The 19,517-nt window shown below is 35.1% G+C and overlaps 1 protein-coding gene across 5 annotated transcripts in view; it reads left to right on the plus strand.

Moving 5' to 3' along the window:
* PPFIA2 (PTPRF interacting protein alpha 2) overlaps positions 1-19,517 on the plus strand; it is a 287,287-nt gene that overhangs the window by 198,199 nt on the left and 69,571 nt on the right. For all 5 annotated transcript variants that reach the window (XM_031055533.1, XM_031055537.1, XM_031055536.1 and 2 more), the window contains one exon: positions 12,790-12,906. In XM_031055533.1, coding sequence (XP_030911393.1) covers positions 12,790-12,906 — 117 coding nt within the window. The remainder of the gene's footprint in view (positions 1-12,789; positions 12,907-19,517) is intronic.

A 19,517-nucleotide genomic window follows, 5' to 3' on the forward strand; every position in this document is an offset into this window, starting at 1 on the left:
GCATGACAACTGAAGAGGTTGAAAATTAATACAGCAGCACTACAGCCTTCATTGCCTAATTTTTTTACAAAGTGAAAAATAACTAAGCACAAGAAATAGTCAGCTAAGTTGCCATAAGTATTTCATTTTATGTCCTCAATTAATTCTAGTCTGAGTTCTCAGAGGCAAAAAAAAGCACCAAAATCCTTTGTGAATATTGAAGCAGCAGGATTGATTTTGCATTGCCTAAACCTTCTTTCACTAATTTCACGTTTCACTAAAATATAGAACAGAATAGGTTTAAAATGCAATGCATTTTCCAGATAGCAACTGAAGAACAATAATTTTTATTGACATATTTGAGGTGAAGCTCACTACTGCATTTGCAAGAGTGGTTTCTTAGTACAACCTCCATAAACTTCTACCACAGAGAAAAGTCTTCAGATTTTGGCTACTTTTTCTACCATGACAGCAGATAATGATTTTGCAGATATTAGTATTTGTATACAAAATCTTAGTGAATTAAGGCTATTTATGTGTTTACCACAGTGTAGTGTGTGCAATGCAGAAATTATATGTTAAATACGTTCTCCGACTTTGGTCTTCTTCACTGAAATGGTTTTGCAGAGCAGAAATGTGTTGCTGCCCAGATGTCTTAGGGTGTTTTCAAAAGCCATCCTGAAATGCTGTGTTCTCTTTCCTCTCCATTTAGCATGTGGCCACCTGTAAACAAATCCTAAAATACCAATGTCATGTTCTCACTTTGCACTGTCATTTTGTCTAACTTGAATGTCTCCTGTGTGCTCTTTAGAAGATACCAGTTTCTAAGAAAGGATTTGTGGTCTATGCTCACATGTTCATGGAGCACTTAAGGAAATACATAGCTGAAGACTGAAGGTTTTATTCCTTCATAAAGACAGTGTGATTAATAGTTTTAACAAAATATTTGATATTGAATGTTTGCTAGGTCACATATGTTTCTTTCTATGTATTTTTATATTATTTATAATGTTATGTCATAGAGACACTTGTTTTTTCTGGTTCTATTTTCTAAATATTCTAAGATCCCAAGTATGAATGTATTCAGCTGCTTCAGTTTTACTGCTGCTAAGGAAGGATTCAGAGCCTTGCACTGAAATGAAAAATTCTGGCTCCTAAAGATCTCCGCTGCAATTTTGATTTTTTTTTCTCAGAACTTTGTCTCATGGCTAACTAGTTCTTCTTCATTTTATTTACTTGTAGAATTCTTTGTGGCATTTGTTACATAAAGATTTGCGACTAGAGTAAATCCCAGTGTCACAGATTTATCACTGAAGGGTAGAGTTTTGTTCTGCTTATTTTAAAAATACCCTGAGATTGTTTGCAGCCTCTCAGTGTTTTGCTATGACACATCCCTATGTAGCAACAAGAGTGTGCAGGCTTTGCTCTTAAACTGTTGTAAGCTGTTATTTGCATTAAAGGAAAAGAGAAATTTAAGTTTAGTAAAATAATGCTTAAGGGAGCATGGCAAAAGGTAAAAAAGCAATGTCAAACTGTGACTTGCTACTTCCTCATTCTTTACTCTTCTCCCAAAACATGCTGTGCAGCTGTGAAGCAATTGTTTAAATATACATTAAAAGATCAGTGAGATCAATGTTTGAAATATTTTTTTTGCAAATCTCTTCAAATCTACTTCATTTTTATGTCTGACAGAAATATTTGATTTAATGAAACCTTGGTCCCCCATGATTAGAAACTTGGGTGATTTAATGCCTTGTTTTACTGAATAAATGATGACTGGAGATTAAGAATTCCCCATTTCCTTTAGACCTTGAAGCACAAACTTTCCATAAAATTAGCATCTTTATCAAAATGAGCATACACCTATTCCAGTATATTCTTTCGTATGTCTATGTTTTAAAAGCATTTGTTTTATGGATTGCTCATTGTGAAAACAAATTAGGTACTACTACTGGAATGAAAAAATAAGAAATCTAACTACAAATTCTATTATAAATACTCATACTATTCTTCTGTTTAAATTTTATATTATCATTTTTTTAATACTTGTGGCCTAAGTCTTCAGTCTTTTGCCTCTGAGGAGATTGTATTTTTCTATGCACTAAAAACTGTGGCTGAATCTTAATTGCAAGTTAGATTGCTGCAGAAATAGTTGTTTATTTAGTAGCAATATAGTCCGTCTTCCATACTGAAGTGCTTGTATTGCACATTTTTACTATTATTACTACATTACAGTACTCCCAACAGAGCTCCAGTAAAGGAGCAGGAGCAGGATGCCATTTTGTGGGGAAAAAAATACTGAAACATGGTTCCTGCTTCATAGCACTTCACAGCATAAATTTGTCTCATGGTGTCCATGGCTCATCCAGCTGTTGACTGCACAGCATTACTGTAAAGCTCAGGTACGCAGTGACCTGTGCAATAGATGTGGCAAGTAACAATTACTCTTTTTACTGCCACAGGAGCTCTGTGAAGTATCTCAGAGGATTCAGGCTCATCTGAAGCTCTGAATATTCTTGCTCCTAAAAGCACAGAGATTAGTTTGGCTGGGATGACTGGTTAGTTGTTTCTACAGCAGAAGAAGTAGGGTGCAATCCAGAAGTTAATGGGTTCATAAGTATTGATAGATGGACCTGGCTAAATTGCATTAATTGATTTTTGACAGCTTATGGCAGTAGTGGCATCTGTTCAGGTGCACATTCTGTCGCACAATCATTGTTCTGAGACCCTGCACAAATCCTGGTACACTGTCTGAATCCTATCCCCCGCACTGTGCTGTAACCCATGCTTGGGAGTTAAATGCTGGGTACTTGTCCCCTCAGCCCAGCTCCATGCCTGGTTTCCTAATCGAGGAGAGGCTGGGGCTGCAGGCAGGAAGGAGGTGACTGTGCTCTCCATGAGGTCCTGCTGCTAAATAACCACAGGACACAGTATTCATCATCAAATAACACAACCACTCTGCAATAAATCTGCATGTATGGACAGTTTTCTGGATCTCATGAGGCTGAGTTATTTGAGTTGTTTTGGGGGTCTGTACAGTGTTTTATATTAATCAGTAAAGGGATCACAGAGCATGCCTGACATTTCTGCATAACAGCAAACAAATATATCAGTATATGATAAAGATGTGTGAAGCTGAAGAAGATGCCTCAGAGACTGATAAATAGATCTCCTCTACTTTATTCTAGGGAACTACAAAATAGAAAAGTTCTGAGTTTGCAGTACAGATTTTGTGGATTTCTAATTTATCACACATTCCTCACCCAAAGCAGAAAAAAGGTAGAAAGAGGAAATGGCATGGCAGCCAAAGAAATACAAGCTGGGAGAACACAGGGATCACACAAGCCAGATGTGTGGTTGAGCATATTTCACAATCATTTGCCAACACACCTGAAAACTCCAGGAGATTAATGAAATTGGAAGGTTACTTGTATATGGTTAGTTTAGGATTGTTCACAGTCAGCATGAGATTAGACACCAGGATAATTTCAGTTTGGATTTAATGTCATCTGTTTGGCAATCTGTTTAGGGAGCTTAACGAATCAATGGAATGCAACTCTCACCAGAGATGATTTCATAAGGTCTAGTTAGCAAATGCCTTATTTTCAACCTATCAAGTTCCTAAAGCAAAGAACATAGTGCATGGGTAAAAGGGTGCTCAGCTGACACGCTTTGTAGGGGTCACTATTACAGGTTCAAAGTATATCCATGAAAATTTTAATGTCTAATGTTTAATTTGCTCACAGTGCTCACAGAGTGCCTTTCAGGAGACATCAGAAAGAATATATCATTTCTCTTTGATATTTGATCTCTCTGTTATTTTGGGAATCATAAACTTTGAAATGGATGCTGTTTTATCCTGCACTGGAGGTATGAATTCAGGTTTCAGAACACAGCTGGTTATCTTTCTGTCTGTGTCAGCTTTGGGGTCATTTGACATTTGTCATTTGACATTTGTCAAATTAGACATTCAAGCAGATAAAGATAGTTTCATCACAAGAATTAGTCTTGCAATATAGGACTGCAAGACAAAATGGTTCTTTACTGTTAATTATCTTTTTGCAGATCCATCTTGATGAAAATTCAAAATACATGCCCATTATCCTTTGTTTTTAATCTGCTGGAATAATGTAGTGTTTTAACATTTGCTCAATGTGCTTCTTTGGAATGATTATTCAATTTTCTGTAAATTTGTTAAATATTAAATGATTTGTTAAGATTATCTACTAACTCTCAAACCAGATTTTAAATAGTATAACAAGATCATAGTATCTTTTATGCTTATTATTCTCCATAATAGTTTTTAATATAAGCCTCACATACTGAATTTGTATAAAATATTTAAGTTGATGACATGGGTCAATAAATAAAATCAACTTTAGGCTTCACTAGGTTCATATTTATTAATCAATACTCCCATTAACATATGAACCAGAAAATGTATCATTTGTGTTTTCCTATTGGATCATCTCAACACTACAGTGAGCATGCAGCTCTAAGAGTATTCTGCAGATCCATAATTTGATTAACTAGAAAGACTTACAAACAAGGAGCCAACATATTCCTGTAAAAGAAATTAATATAGAAATAATTTTACTTGGAATTCCAAAATGTAAAAAATTGGGTTTGATTAGGAAATGTTGACATTAGTAAATAACAAATAATCTTCATTAATACTAATGCAGACCATCAGTGTAGAGGTGAAATTATTATAAGAGGAGCTGTAGAGGATTTGACTTGGTTCAATCTATAGAAAATGAACCTGCTTTCTTAACTTGGCACCTGGAGAGCGTGGTTTGAACACCTTTAAACATGTAGAATATGTGGTTACATACAAAAAAGAAGGAAAAAACAAGAAACAATATATATATCATTCCTCTGCATTAGAAAAGGCTGCCATATTAGATTACATTCCGCAATAATCCTAGGATAAAAGCATTATTTTAGAAATTCCACATACTAGGAATTTCCTTTGTAATTAAAAAATTTATAAAATTTGTATCAGAGGAGCCTTGATCCTTGATCTTCTCTGGAAAAACCTGGGGGAAAAAATTACTACCAGTAGGAATGTTATTGAAATGTATTAAGATCTTGACTAAAATTAAATGGGTACATTTGGTTTTAATACTTGAAATACAGACTGTTACTCACTCTACTGAGATACAATTTCAACTGAATGGGACTGAAACTTAAGTTGGGATTTCTTCAGTTTGTACAGGCAGATCGTGGCTTTGATATTGTTTAATTGTAGTTCTAGGATAAGGTTCATTTCCTTTCTGAGTATTTCTCATATCCTATTTATCTGTTGTATATTTTCATGTTTTCTACAATCAGTAGCAGAGATTGTGATTTTAATACAGATAGACTGTATAGGAAAATGTGATAAAACTGGATATATGTGCAGAATAATGGTTTTCATAACAGACATGTCCAGTCAAAATAAACCTAAACAATCTCAAATCTCTAGGTGACAACATGCAGACAAAGAATACAAAAATTTAATTTGGGGAAGACTGGTTTTACTTATAGGGACATATATTGGTGTAACCAAAGAGGAGAACAGATAGCTGTGCAAATAGCTAAACACACTCTTTTTTAAACTGAGCAGTGTTTCTCAGACTGAATTATGTACATTAAACAGGGGTACTTTTCAATTAAATGCTTTATGTGCTAAGAGCAACTGCATAAAGTCTTAGGGGTACAAATATCTCTGTATATATTAACATAAATATTAAATATATACATGCACACTACATATACATTTCAAGAACTTGTATATTGTTGAAAAGAATAAACATTATAATGTCTCTGCCAAATCCATCCTTAGCTCTGACAAGCTGGAAATCAAGCCCTACCAATGAACTCTGGAGATTTTGAATACTAGACTTTGTTACAGTAATAATGAAAGAAAAAGGGTTTTGCTGCTACTTTGTTAGAGCTTGGTAAGGAAAAAAAAAGAAAAGAGAAATTAGTCAGCAGATGTCAAATGCACAATATAATTCAACCATGTAATTGATATTTGTTACTGTTTTCCTATTGTGCTAGTCTCTGTAAAAGACATTTCTTTCACTGTGTTGTATTTCATACAAATTTTGTGACAAATAAAGTAGTACATTTTTGTTTACTTCGATAAGGGTTTCTGCAGAAAACATACCTAAATGCACTTGATAATCTGTGAAAAATCTTGACAGGTACTCTTCCTCACAATAGCACCTGCACCATTGCTTTAAATTGCTCCTGTTCTGTTTTCCAAGTGCTGCCACAGAAATAAATGGTGCGTGCTCTGAAGTAGGTGTAATAGCACAAGACAGGTATTTACACAGGAACAACTTGGTCCAGAATTCTTAAAGAATCAAAGGAGACTAACAAACCCTACTGCCTCATTACCAGCCTCAAATGTTAGTGTATTACTACTTTCAAAGTACAAAAACGCCTGCTGACCCAGACATTTTGAGTTCAGGCAGTCAGGGCTCAGTGATGGTGCAGGCAGTCAGTGCCCCGCTGCAGCCAGCTGAGTGCCACAGCTCTGCAGTGCCCCTGGGCCACAGCACCCCTGCCACCAACACCAGTTTCATTGCAAGAATTTGACTTGCAGTATAGGACTGCAAGACAAAATGATTCTTTATGGTTAATTATCTTTTTACCAGGGACCCCCAGGGCCGTGTTGATAAAACACTGATAGCCAGGACCTTGTCAATAGTCCTCACAAGCACAGGCCATCAGCAGTAAAGGACCATGGGGTTAGCATTTCCATGTTTTCCGTTTAAAATCAGCAATCTGCTGCAGACTCAGAGCACTTGCAGTCATTTTTGCATGTTGTCCTTCATTATGTGCACTTCAGCAACGTGAAAGCAGGGTCTGAAAGGGCTCTCCACCATACAGGCAGGATTGCAAAGAGCAGTGCCAATGTCAAGACTGTAAGAATAAAATAATCAAGATGTGCCAGAAGCTGCAGAAACAAGAGGTTTTAGCTGTCTTTGACAAAATTTGGAGCATAGAAGATAAAGACTTAAGCTGTAAAAGATGTGTAACTGAGCCCTGGAGCTCGGTCAGTTACCTACCCACAAACATACAAGGTCTGTTTTCATTACTGTCTGATTTTCTACTATTGTCTGATTTCCAGGGCTCCCTCATGAGGATGATTTCACCATAATTAATTTCTCCATAACAATGAAAGCTAACCAGCAATATTAATAAAAGGTCAGAAATCTCAAAATTGGAGAATTAATTATGTAAACATGTTAATAATATGTATTACTCATAACTCACAAAGTTTTTTATTTTAATAAAGTAGTATTTTTCTTGATATGTCAGGACAGGTATTAAAGGACTCACTTGTGTACAGTTTCTAGAAAGCTCACCCCTAAATAGCAATAAAATACACTGAAATTCCAGGCAAATAGAAAATAAACCTAGCTGAGAGGTTGTCGGTTTTTAGTTTAAAAGTGAAATTTGTGCCAAAAAAGCACAAAAAAAAGCTTGAAAAATTGACTGATTCTTTTTGGTTTATGTCGTTGAATGGGGGAGAAGACAAAGTGCTAAGTTTAAAGAAAATAAATAAATTTTTTTCTTCCCCCAAAGTGCATTGTTAGGGCTGATGATTTCATTCCCTGCCTCCCAAACTTACTTTTTTCAGTCTGAAAATAACTTTTTCTTTTATTTTGTTCCCTTGAAGGATGGCTAATGTTGATTACAATGCCGCAGGTTCCATAGTTATACTAACTCCTAGCTATTGTGAAAATAGACCCCAAATTCTGTATTTGCCCTTTTAAACATACCTGATTGTAAAGCTCAGAATCTGCATTTCTGAATGGAAAAACTAAAGCATTTCAAAAGTAAAGTAAATCTTTATGGAGATGCCTTTTTGTCTGCTGTTTCCAAAGTCTTTGTGTGGATCTATGAGTTTTGTTTATGAAATCAGAATGTGCTATTTATGATACCCTGAGGAGCATCTTGTGTTCTCCCTCTCTGAAATGCTGTGTATATAGCCAATCATCAGTCCTGTGCAGTTCATTTGACCACAATACTGAACTACGCTGAGATTTGTTTCAATGTTGGAAGATGACATAAACAATCTCAGTGGTTTAAGGTAGGAAAAGTTTATGAGAAACAGCTTTTCAAAAGCTTAAAATAATTTCATAGCTTTTATAGAATCTCAGAGTCATATAAAAGTTTGAGTTGGAAGATCTGACTTGGAAGGGACCTTAAAGACCTTGTAGTTCCAACTCCCCTGCCACAGGCAGAAATGCCTTCTACTGCACCAGGTCACTCAGAGCCTCATCCAACCTGGCCTTGAACACCTCCAGGGATGGAGAGGCCACAGTCTCTCTGGGCAACCTGTTCATAAAGTGATGAGGCACCAGAACCTTACAAGAAGTAAAGAATTTCTTCCTAAGATCTAAGCTAAACCTGCCCTCCTTCAGTTTAAGGGCATCCTGCTTTGTTTTATCACTATGTAGAAAAGTATATTAAGTATTCCTTGAACACTTAATTGCCTGAAGACTGAAACTGTAATGAGGTAAAAAATGACCATTCAAACAAATTTCAGCAGCAGAGGTACCTGGTCATTTTGTATGTTTAGAAATGGATTCTGATCTCACACCTATCAAATAATTTTAAATTAATTAATTTGCAATATACCCAAAGTAAACTTGTAGAGTAGTGCTTTTCCTGCCTCATTTTGTGTCTGATGAGGGACTTCTTCAGATCAGTACTGGCTTATATATTCATCTTCTGTTCTATGCTGTATTTTAATATTTGAAATCAATATTCACTTAACACCTGAATTCAGGCTGTTAAATGTATAGGCATGACATGTAGATTTGGCCATTTATGGAAATGAAGACGAGTTCAAGTCTTGAGTCTGAATTGATGAATCCTAACTTCATTTAAAAAAAACATGATTCAATGGTGTCTGTAGATAATGGACAGAAATTCTGCTAATTTAGAGGGAATTTATATGGGTATTATAGTGGAGGTATTTACCAACATTTAAGAATCAAAAAGCTGGGCTTTAGGATCATTGAAATTATTTATTAGTTGAGACAGAAAAGCAGAATTTGTGTAAGCTTATGTTCAGAATTATTATGACAGAGTAGGGCTTTTGAAACCATGCCATTTGTTCTGTAGTACCTTTGACGTCTGGAAGATAGAATCAAAATCAATAGAAATTCTTTAAGGTTTTGATGTCCTTGTGAGTCATAAAACCAACACGCAAAATCAAGAAGAATGTTGAAGATCAATATGCCTGTCACAAGAGAACAAGCTGAAGGAATATTTTTAGATTAGGGGGTGTTTTCATGGACTTAAGCTACAAAAGTTAGAAAGGTCCAACTAGAAAAGTAACACTCTACATTTTGTTCTTAAACTGACAATGATTGCTTCGTTTTTCTCAATCAAGAAAAAAAAAGAACTTTTCAGTTCTGCTGAATAAGCTTGGCAAAGAAAGCAGAGAGCAAATGTAGACTTTCTTTAGACTAAACTGGTGAAAGACTTGAAATTTTACTCTTGTTTAGAGTCACATTGAAAGGTGCTACTGTGTTCCAGATCAAGTGTGCTATATAGGAAAATAATGTTTGTGATTGTAGAAATGGAATATAATCATTTGAGAGCCACAAACAGAAGCTGATCAGGACAAAAATGTGATGTATTTGATCTTATTTTATTCCCTTGGAATTTGGACTTCAGTGTTTGTTTAAGTTGATTGTCTGGTTTTGGGTACAACAATCCTAAATAGATTAATGATATTTATCCACACTTATTTTCTATTAATCTGTCTCGGGGCATGGGAGTGGGAGGGGGGTATTTTGATTTGTTTTCAGCAGCTCTGATGCCATCCTAAAGAATCCTTTTACTTTCCAAAACCAAGAACATAGCATGGAAACCATTAGGAATTTAACGTTAGAAGTCAGAGTATGGAGGTACTTGGAAAGCTGTCTGTGGACATGCTTTGTCGTAGATGTTTTTAGCTGGATGTCATAGACAGGTATTTCTCAGAAATAATATTACAAAATTTTATCTGCATTGAAAAATCATTTGCTCACCTAGATCTCTGCTGTTATTGCTGTGTGCTATTGTGATGATTATTAGAATTTAAGAGGATTTGGAGTCTATCTAGGAAAAATTTAGTCATCTGTCTCTTCACCCAGATCACCAACCTGTCTTTCATGTTTTGGCAACCTGTTTAAAAGGTTACATAAATGGTTCAGTGATTAAATGAGCACATTTGCAAAAAAATTGCACATTATTGAAAGTTAAATCAGTAAAAAGTAATAAAAAGGAGTATGATAGCAATTAAAACTTTTTCTTCAACAAAGTAAAAAGCAAAAATTTATCTTTACTTGTAAGACACTGAAGAATTTCCATGCTTCCTTAGGAGCACTTATTCTGCCTTAATATATTCATTAAATCAAGAATAGAACAAGTATGAAAACAATTTAGCTGTGTGGTTCTTCACAGTTTAGATCTGTTATCTGACTACGCAAGAGCTGAAACTTCTGCAATGTGCCAGACTTCAAACTCTTTGTTGTTCCTGTAAATATTTGCTGTGCATTCATTACAGTAATAAAATCATTGAAACCGTAATGTTTAACAAGGATGGATTTTTGGCAAAGTGTTTGTTCCCAAGCATTGAAAAATCAAGAAAATCCCTCCAAATAATGATACACAATATTGCATTATTTTATTAGCCTGTCATCTAAAAGGGACAATTGATTTTTTTCTTATTTATTTACTTACTTGAAAGTGGTGCTACCTAAAGACCCATAGAGGCTAAGAAAAATTGAACTCTTTCAAATACATTATAAAATGACAATGTTTTGCACTAGTGTTTAAAGAGTATTCTTATTCAGCTAAAGGGCTGTTAAGGATTTGTGTAGATACAGGTGATAATTCAAAATGAAGGCATAGTGATGTCTGCTTTTTAATGGATCAATAAAAGATTATCATATGAAAAAGCCAGCTATATTGATGCCTGTCAATTAATATATCCTATGATTTTACATTTTTTAATATTGTGTAGTTGCTGTACATCAACCAAAATTTTATAATATGTCTGTTGAAGTATGTCACTTAGTCCACCTGAAAGTATCTTTTAGCACTAATTGATGGCTAATTTTGTTTGGTGGAAGCCACAGTTTCGGTAGTTTTAATTTGAGAACTATTTGAACCATAAAGAAAAATAAGTGAGGGAAGCTATTCAAAAGACAAACCACAAATATTGAATTACTGATTGTGTAAAAAGCAAGACTATGCTAATGAGATTACACCAGTCCTTTTTCTGTTACTTGAGACAGATGTAATTCTCTTATTTAAGCAAGTGTTTTAAAGTTCAGTGTATTTGTACAACCCCCAAAGACACAGATTGTCTCAGACAGTTTTAATTCCCACTTTTGTAGTTTCCTATAATTGCTTGGATGAAATGTTGCCTTCAAGTCTTGGTCTTGGCTCTGAAATCAGGGGGAGTATATGACTTCTACAGGGGCTGTAACTTGGAATTTTTAGTGAGCAGTGAATCAGCCTGCTCATCAGAATCTCATATTACAGCAATTTTCAACATTTACGTTAAGGAAGACTTGTTTAAAGTGGTGCTCTTACATCTCAGATTTTGGTCAGAGTGATTCAAATGGTCTTTAAAATAAGCACTTAAACAGATTTTAAAAAAAAGTTTCAAATTGAAATTAAATTATTCACATCAAAGTAAGTTTATCTTGATGTCAATTAAAACTAAATTTAACTTAATTTGATTTAATAAATGTTGCACAAAATCTTGGCTGCTGCATGTAGTTACCAGGTAGTACTACCTAAACTTCTTCCTCCTACCCCATGCCTTTGTATTCTAGGACAGGACAGTCTTTTAGGGTGTTTCTGACTCAGAACCTATGCAGACAAAATATAGTGACAGAAGCCTTTAAACTTACACCAGCTTTCAAAAATGGCATCCTACCAGTGTCTGCTGTGTTTAATACATAATGTTATTCATCAGCTAAACCATTTACTGTATGTGCTCATAAAAGCAGAACAAAACAGAGATATCTAACTGCAATTTAACAAAATTTATTGTTCATATTAGCGAGATCTTCCAGCTTATTGTAGTACACAATGTAAAAAAAAGAAAATTAGGACCTAAATCTTTCTATGCTGATTATTGCCTGAGAGTAAGCCACAAAGCCAGAGAGAAAACATTTTCCAGTAGCTGCATGGAAATTTTAGTAGCATTACCAGTAAATAACCAATATTTTAAATACAATAAAACCTACTTTTATATGAGCTAAAAGAGTCAATGAATAGTAGAGAGTGTTAACGTACCTGCTTTTCTTGACAAAAACCACATGAAATGTATGTTGCTGTTACTAACAGATGGGAGGCTGACAGAAAACTAGCACTTTATTTTACACCACCTGGCTTTGATTCATAGCCTCTTGGTACTGTTTTCCCATAGCACAAGTTTGGCATTCATTGAATTCTATATAAAAGAGTAAGTCTTGTTCTCACACTGTTAAAAAAAAATCAATGGCTAACTTCTGTTTCATCTTTCAAGCTAACAAAAAAGTGTCCTACCACAAAAGCAGGATAGAAGACAAGACAGTGTTGACTGTCATGTCATTTGTTCCTTTGCATCCTTAATGCCCTTAAGATATTGTTAGTATGTTTGAGTTTTAAACCTCTCTGCCTATAATGACCTAATTTTGCAAATACTACGAATGGCCAACATGGAATTGAATTGTTAATAGACTTTAAAATTGCCTGCTCAGTATTTTTCTGGTTTCTTATGTATATTTACCACTTATTTTCTTTTTTTTTTTTTTGCAGATTGTAGCTTTGCGTGAACAAAATGCACACATTCAAAGGAAAATGGCAGCTGGGGAAGGGTCTGCTGAATCAGAGCATATTGAAGGAATGGAGCCAGGGCAAAAGGTTCATGAAAAGGTATAAAAATGTTAGTTGTCATTAAATATAACAATCCATATGATAAATAATCAGGCTTTAGATTTTAGTAATGTGAATATTTTATGGGATGTCCATTTAGAGTACTGTCTGCCCACTGAAACCAATATGGAAAAAATGAGCTTGTTTAAAGGGAAAACAAATGCAAATGGGCAGGTCCTTGCCCTTTGATAGGGTATTGAGTTAGATCCACAGCTTATAACTAACTTTTCTTGGAATTTTTTGCATTATGCTACAATTATGAGTACTACATGCTGCTGAGTGATCCTTTGTATGCTACATAGAGAAGAGCAAGATGTAGTGGCATGTATATTTGGAAGGCTGTATATGCAAACATTCCTGAAAAAAAAAGAGACCCTAAGGGGGTAACAGAGACACAAAAACTAGAAAAAGTAATTTTGCTCTGTGCTGCTATAGATATTCTTCCAATTTCTGTCCATGCTCATATAGAGAGAAGCTACTTAGGACTCCTTCAGTAGGAAATAGGTGTGTAGAATTCAGGCCAAGTATTTGCTGCTTAATGCAGAGATACAACAAAATGTAGACACTGATTTTGTAAAAAAGGTTTTCTCCTCAGCCTTAGATTTCCACATTGATAAAAACCAAATTGAGCATCTTCCTCTCTTGCTTCAGAATTAATAAATTAAAATGATAGCATAACATAACATTTGGCAGACAGCTGAAATCAGTAGAGCTGCTGCGTGGATCTCTAATTGTGCATTTTTGTGTAATGCCATATGATGAACAGTGGCATAAATCATACTTAGAAAAAAATAGCTGTCATCATTATTTATTCTATAGTCAATCCAATTTACAATGGAGCACTCACAGTGCAGGCATTAATTTTACACATTTTACAGTTTATGTGTTTTTTCTTTGAGTAATCTATATGGTTGAGAAACACACAGTAAACAAATGCTGTTCAGCTACACTTCCCTTTCTGCAAAATCTTATTCACAGACACATCAGTGAAATTTTGATAAACAGTGTTCACCCCATTCAGTTGTGCTTTTAAATCCAACTACACTGTTGAAAATCTCTGATATCCCACTTCCTTTGCAAGTCGTGTCTTCTGATTTGAGCTGTTGGGTTCACTGCTTACAAGCAGAACTAAGTAAAATTAAGACTATCCTGTCTTTAAGAAATCTGCATATTTCAACACTAATGAGAGGAATGAAGTCCATCATAACATATTATTGTCATCATTTTTTTTAGTTGAAAGTTTCTAGAATATTATGTCCAGAAAACATCTATTATCTAAAAACAATTTAGGTTGGTCGGGTTAAGCTGAAATAAAGGTTTTTGCTCCTTATGGTAATGAAAACCTACTGGGTAGGGAGTTAAGAGGAGTCTGTATTGACACCAGATCAACCAGTGCACTCTAATTTACATCCTCTGTATGAGCAGCTCTCTACCTTTCCACATTTACATTGGTGGCCATCATCAATGCCTTATTATTTAGGAAAGAGAAACTTAAAAGCTAGAAAATATATAAACTTGCAAAGAGGCCAACTTGCACAAAGAACTTTAAAGGACTTCGAAAAATTGTTTCAAAGAGCACCTGAAAAAGATCACCTGCTGTGAGAATTAAGATGCAACCATTTCTGTTATCAGATATTCTCCTACTTAGATCTGGCTTGCTGCCCCCCAGATCCTTCACTTAATCTCTAAGGACAATTGCCTGATTTCCCCACAGGTGAAAGCCAGGAAAGAGAGAGCTCCCAGTGAATAAGGTGCCCAGTGGGAAATCTAGGGAAGCAACTAGGGACGCTGCAATGGTGGGACTGAACAGCCAAAAATAAGATACTGTGAATAAGGAGTTTGTTTTCACATAAGTTCATTGTTTCCTACTGATATTTATTTCAGCTTCCTCAAGAACCATGAAAGTTGAATTATTCAGTAAAACAGTATTTTCAGAAATGATCATGTGCAAATTAGGAAGCATTAAAGTTGCTTTGAAAAAGAGGAGGTCCTGTGATGTTGTACACCTTAAATGTCCACCATTACAATATCCCTTTCAGCTGCAATTGTATTTTGCTTGTTTCCCTCTCATAATGGAGAATATTCCTAACTTAGGTTCCACATATTTTAATTCAAATATTAAAAAAGCATTGCAATAATTCTTTTGATGTCAGCGGAGTTTTATCAGAGATTAATTAGCCTGAGAAATGAATATTGGTATCCTCAAAGATGCCATGGGTGTTATCAAAAAGTTTCCTGCTTGAGAAATCCAGTTCAGCATGGATTTCTGTTACACTGAAGGCACAAAAGCTAAGTATTTAAGTGAAGTGTAAATCAGGGTGTTTGTCCTTGGATGCACACTAGTCCTATCTATAGTAAGGGCAGTTTTACCAACAGAAATTGGTAATTCCCTTCAAAACAATACCAGAAACAAAAGGAAGCAGATACATATACCAGGAGAGGTGAAAGAGCCTGATATTTCTGGTGCCATGAAGACCAGATGCCACATTTTATGAAGAATTCAGTACCTTATATACTTACTTTTTGCAAGAACTAAACAGCTGGGTCTATTTTGCTTTATAAAAAACCTCTGGCTGTCACATTGAGCTTATTTATGAATCATGGTTTTTTCTTCGTACCCATAGCACTAACATATTACAATAATTAAATCAAATGTTCAAAATTAAATCAGTAAGTTATGAACATAAAAATCTGTGAAAACATTGACAAAAAATTGTAGGCATTGTATTCTGTAGGAGTAAAAGGTGTTTTGCCAAGGCAAACACAGTGAGCTAAAGTGTTCAGAGTGCAAATCTAAATACTATTAATAAAAGTAGCAAATGTCTTTCAGAGCAATCATCAGAATCTGTTCTGGGTTTTGGACATGATTATTTTTGGATTTTCAGATGCATGTTTTTGTATGATTAATAGAAATCTGCAGAAAACTTCCAGTTTCAGCTTTTACTGAAAAAGTTTATGTCACATACGCTCCTTTGTTTTGAAAGAATAAATAAAAAATCTTTCAACTGACAGCACAATGAAATGGCAGAGAAAGGAGTGAAGAAAGGACCTATGTATAAATGTGATGTATAAAAAATATTAGGAGCTGTGATTCTTGCCCCAAAGCCTATACATTCCACATTAGAGAAATAGTACAAAATACATTTCATAAACAGATTATGAGTTTCTTTACAACCAGTGCAGATATATTTCTGTTTTTAAATAATATCTTACTGGAATAATATTGATTAAGCTAATTAAAGAATTATGTTCTGAGAGGGCTTAATGAAGGTTGATGGCTTGACACGCCTGGGGAGGTGAGGGGTATTGGGTTAAAGGAAACATGGATAAAAGCTGCAGCTGGGATTAGAAGCCTTCACAAATCTAAGGACAGTATGCAGTGTTCTTTCAGAAGGAGTCTAGGCAAGTATTTTGTAAGTATTGTTCTGCTTAATAGTTTAGTTTGGCTGCATAGTCATGCATGAATACTTAGTGCCCCACACTGTAGCATACAGAGCTGCATTACTTATGCATAGTTTAAATGATAAATCAATAGACTTCTCAGGTCTTTGTCAAGAAAGCAATTCTTTGCTTGTTTCCTGTAAATTAATGTGCCTTTCATTCATACAAGTTTCCTTTCCTTTCTACCTACTAGAAACCCCTATATGCTACTATATGTTAAGCCTGTTAAAGCACAGCCTTAAAGGGGCAATTTCACATTTCAAGTACTGTGATAGCTGACAGCATTGATGTCAGCAAGGCTGACTGACCTTTGCTGGCTGATTTACTGCAAGGAGTTGCCAGGAGATGATTTCTAATGGCAGAATAGGGAGGCTACTAAGAAAATGGTACCAGTCAAAGCAAATGAGAATTGATTTCGTGTGTATAGTTTGGTTGGAACAGCTAGATAGCCCTCAAAATAAAGGACCAGTAACTGATTTCTGTCTTCGAGAGCTGAGAAAGTCTTCTAATAGTGTAAAATAGAAACAGGCAGGCATTTTGGAAGGGACCAGCAACAAAAAAAAATGCCCACCCATAAAGTGAACGCCCTCCCATCCCTCATTTTGCAAAAGGACTAAAGTGGGACAGATGATCACAGGCATCAGAAAGATGAATGAGAGCTGAAAGCTGATCAGGAAACAGACATTCTAGATCTTTAAATTAGTAAAAAAAACTAGGAGTCTTTTGATGGCTAAGTAGAAAGATCACAAAAGTGAGGATGTTTAGAGAGAAAAGTGCTAGAGAAGGTAGCTATTTTTACATCAGTAGTGGGGTAGGGAAGAAAAATTTCAGTTGAGAGAATATTGTAATTGATAGCTAATTAGAGCTTGGAGACAATTCAGAGTAATTGAAGAGGAGACCTCTAATGATCAGATTACTGCCTGACACAGACCAAAATGTGTGAAACAACCTAGAGAAGTAGAATAATTTTTAAGTACAGAGGCAATCAACCACTTAGAAATGATTGTGACAGCTTAGGTTTAATGCTACTGGTTTTGGCATAGCTTTACACATTCTGCTTTGTGTGCTGGTTATATGGATGATGATCATGCTGCTTTTGCTTGTTTAGTTGTCTTTTGGATTTGGTCTATTGGATAGCAAGGTGTCTCTGTTAGTATCAGTTTCTTTCGAATGTTTTGCATGAGGCATTTGAATGGAAGAACTCTACACTATAGTAAAATGCATCCTCTGGTTATTTATTCTTACATCTCAAACAGCATCAGTAAGTCTTACTGTTTGCAGCATTGATTTTTACTCTTGCTTTCATAAAAGTAAATGACCTTTATAATTTAACTCGGTTGTTACTTTACTTACTGTTTGATATTCCTCAACTATAGAATTCAGAGAAGTTTATTTGACTTGTGAAGTAAACTGTATTTCTGTCTCTTCGCTGATGATGTGACCTTCATGACCAGATTTTTTAAGCTGAAAGGAGCATCTCCATCATTACAAAGCTAAAAATAAAAAAAAATCTTTTTTTCTCCTGGGATTTGGGACAAAATTTTCCAGACTTCCATGTGAGGACCATGGTGCAATAGGGATTTATGGTGCAATGTACTTGCCAATACTCCTTTAAAAAAGAAGTGTCAATTATTGATATTCACCATTTAGACTGTCCTAATAAAGAGTAAACATAAGACACACAATTTTATGGTTTAAATAAACAAAACCACAAATAAAAAGGGAGAATACACATATACACAAAACCCCAACACAACCCAATGCTTACCATAAAAATACTTGTTTCTTCTAGGAGTTCTAAAAGACCAGAATTCTGAATTTTTAGATTACTTTCAATTATCAAAGATACCTTATGGTGAGACAGAGTTTAATTTAGTCCTCTGACATGGAAATGCTTGTGCATATGGGCATCCTGTGAATCACCTGTGCTTGTACAACCAAAACTAAGAGGCACAAATGAGGAATTCATTAACTCACGTTAATGAGTCCTGTCTCTGCTGCAGGTTGTTCAGAAATAACCTCATGAGATCTTATTGGTTTCCTTCTCACCACTCTCTGGGGTTAAAGTCTAGCACAAAACACATAATTAATTACTGGTGGATAGTATTTAGACCAAATATTTTGTGTCAGATGTTTTACAGCTGGAGAGGAAGTATCACCTGGAGATGATTTTTACTTTCTTGGGATTTCCTTTAAAAAAATTAGGTTTTCATGTACATTTCACTACATATTTAATTGAACATAAGTTCTTTCTACAGAATGAAATATAAAAGAACTTTGCTATATAACCTGGGACAATTTTACTATTTCTTTTGCAAACTTCTGTAAACTGCTGTCCCTACTGGTCTTTTGGGGTTTTTTTTATTATTTTACCTTATGTGTAACTCCAGTTAGTTTGTCTCCAGTGTTATTTTGCTACTGTTTAATTAAAGGGCAGTATGAGTTAGATTAACAGAGACTGCAGTATTACAGATTAGCCTTAATTAACAATTTCTCATGGTGTTCCTTTTACACTTTGTTCCTTTTCTTCTTGTTTTTTTCTAGTAACCTAGTCTGCAGCTGCTTTCCCTTTTGTTATCTCATGTAGAGAGCAGCAGCAATATAGGGGGGATTTATGGTTATTTGTAATGCTGAAATTTGCTGTCCTTCTTCCTGCTGACACTCCTATGTGAGCAGCAGATCGTCTTACTGCTGTGCTTTTTGGATCTTGAAAGAAAGAAAACCATGGCCCAGTAATGTTATTTTCCTTTTCATTCTTTCCAGTGCTAGGGAACATTTACTTTTCTCCTCCTTTTCCACAGACCTTAAGAAATTAAAATTTTACGTCTCCCTCCAGATATTTCTTGTTTAATCCCTATTATGCTCTCATCCCTGTCTATGCAGTGTGTCACCTGTTATAGTTAGTACCATCATTGTCATCAGACTTACTTGATGGTTATTCCATCCTTTTTGTTTCTACTCCTATCTTTTTTGACTATATTTGAGTGAGTGTAAAGGCTTTCTTTATGAAGGAAGAGTATATTTAAAACCCATAGTAACAATCATGTCATTTATGCAATATTAGTTATTTATCTAGTATGGTGATATGCTGATGTTAGAGGAAAAAAAAAGCAAAAAAATCCCAGCTTACAAAAACCCACAACAGGCATCCTCTTGCTGTTGCTCTTTCC

The sequence above is a fragment of the Geospiza fortis genome, unplaced genomic scaffold, assembly GCF_000277835.1.
Source record: "Geospiza fortis unplaced genomic scaffold, GeoFor_1.0 scaffold166, whole genome shotgun sequence".
NCBI classification, from domain to species: domain Eukaryota; kingdom Metazoa; phylum Chordata; class Aves; order Passeriformes; family Thraupidae; genus Geospiza; species Geospiza fortis.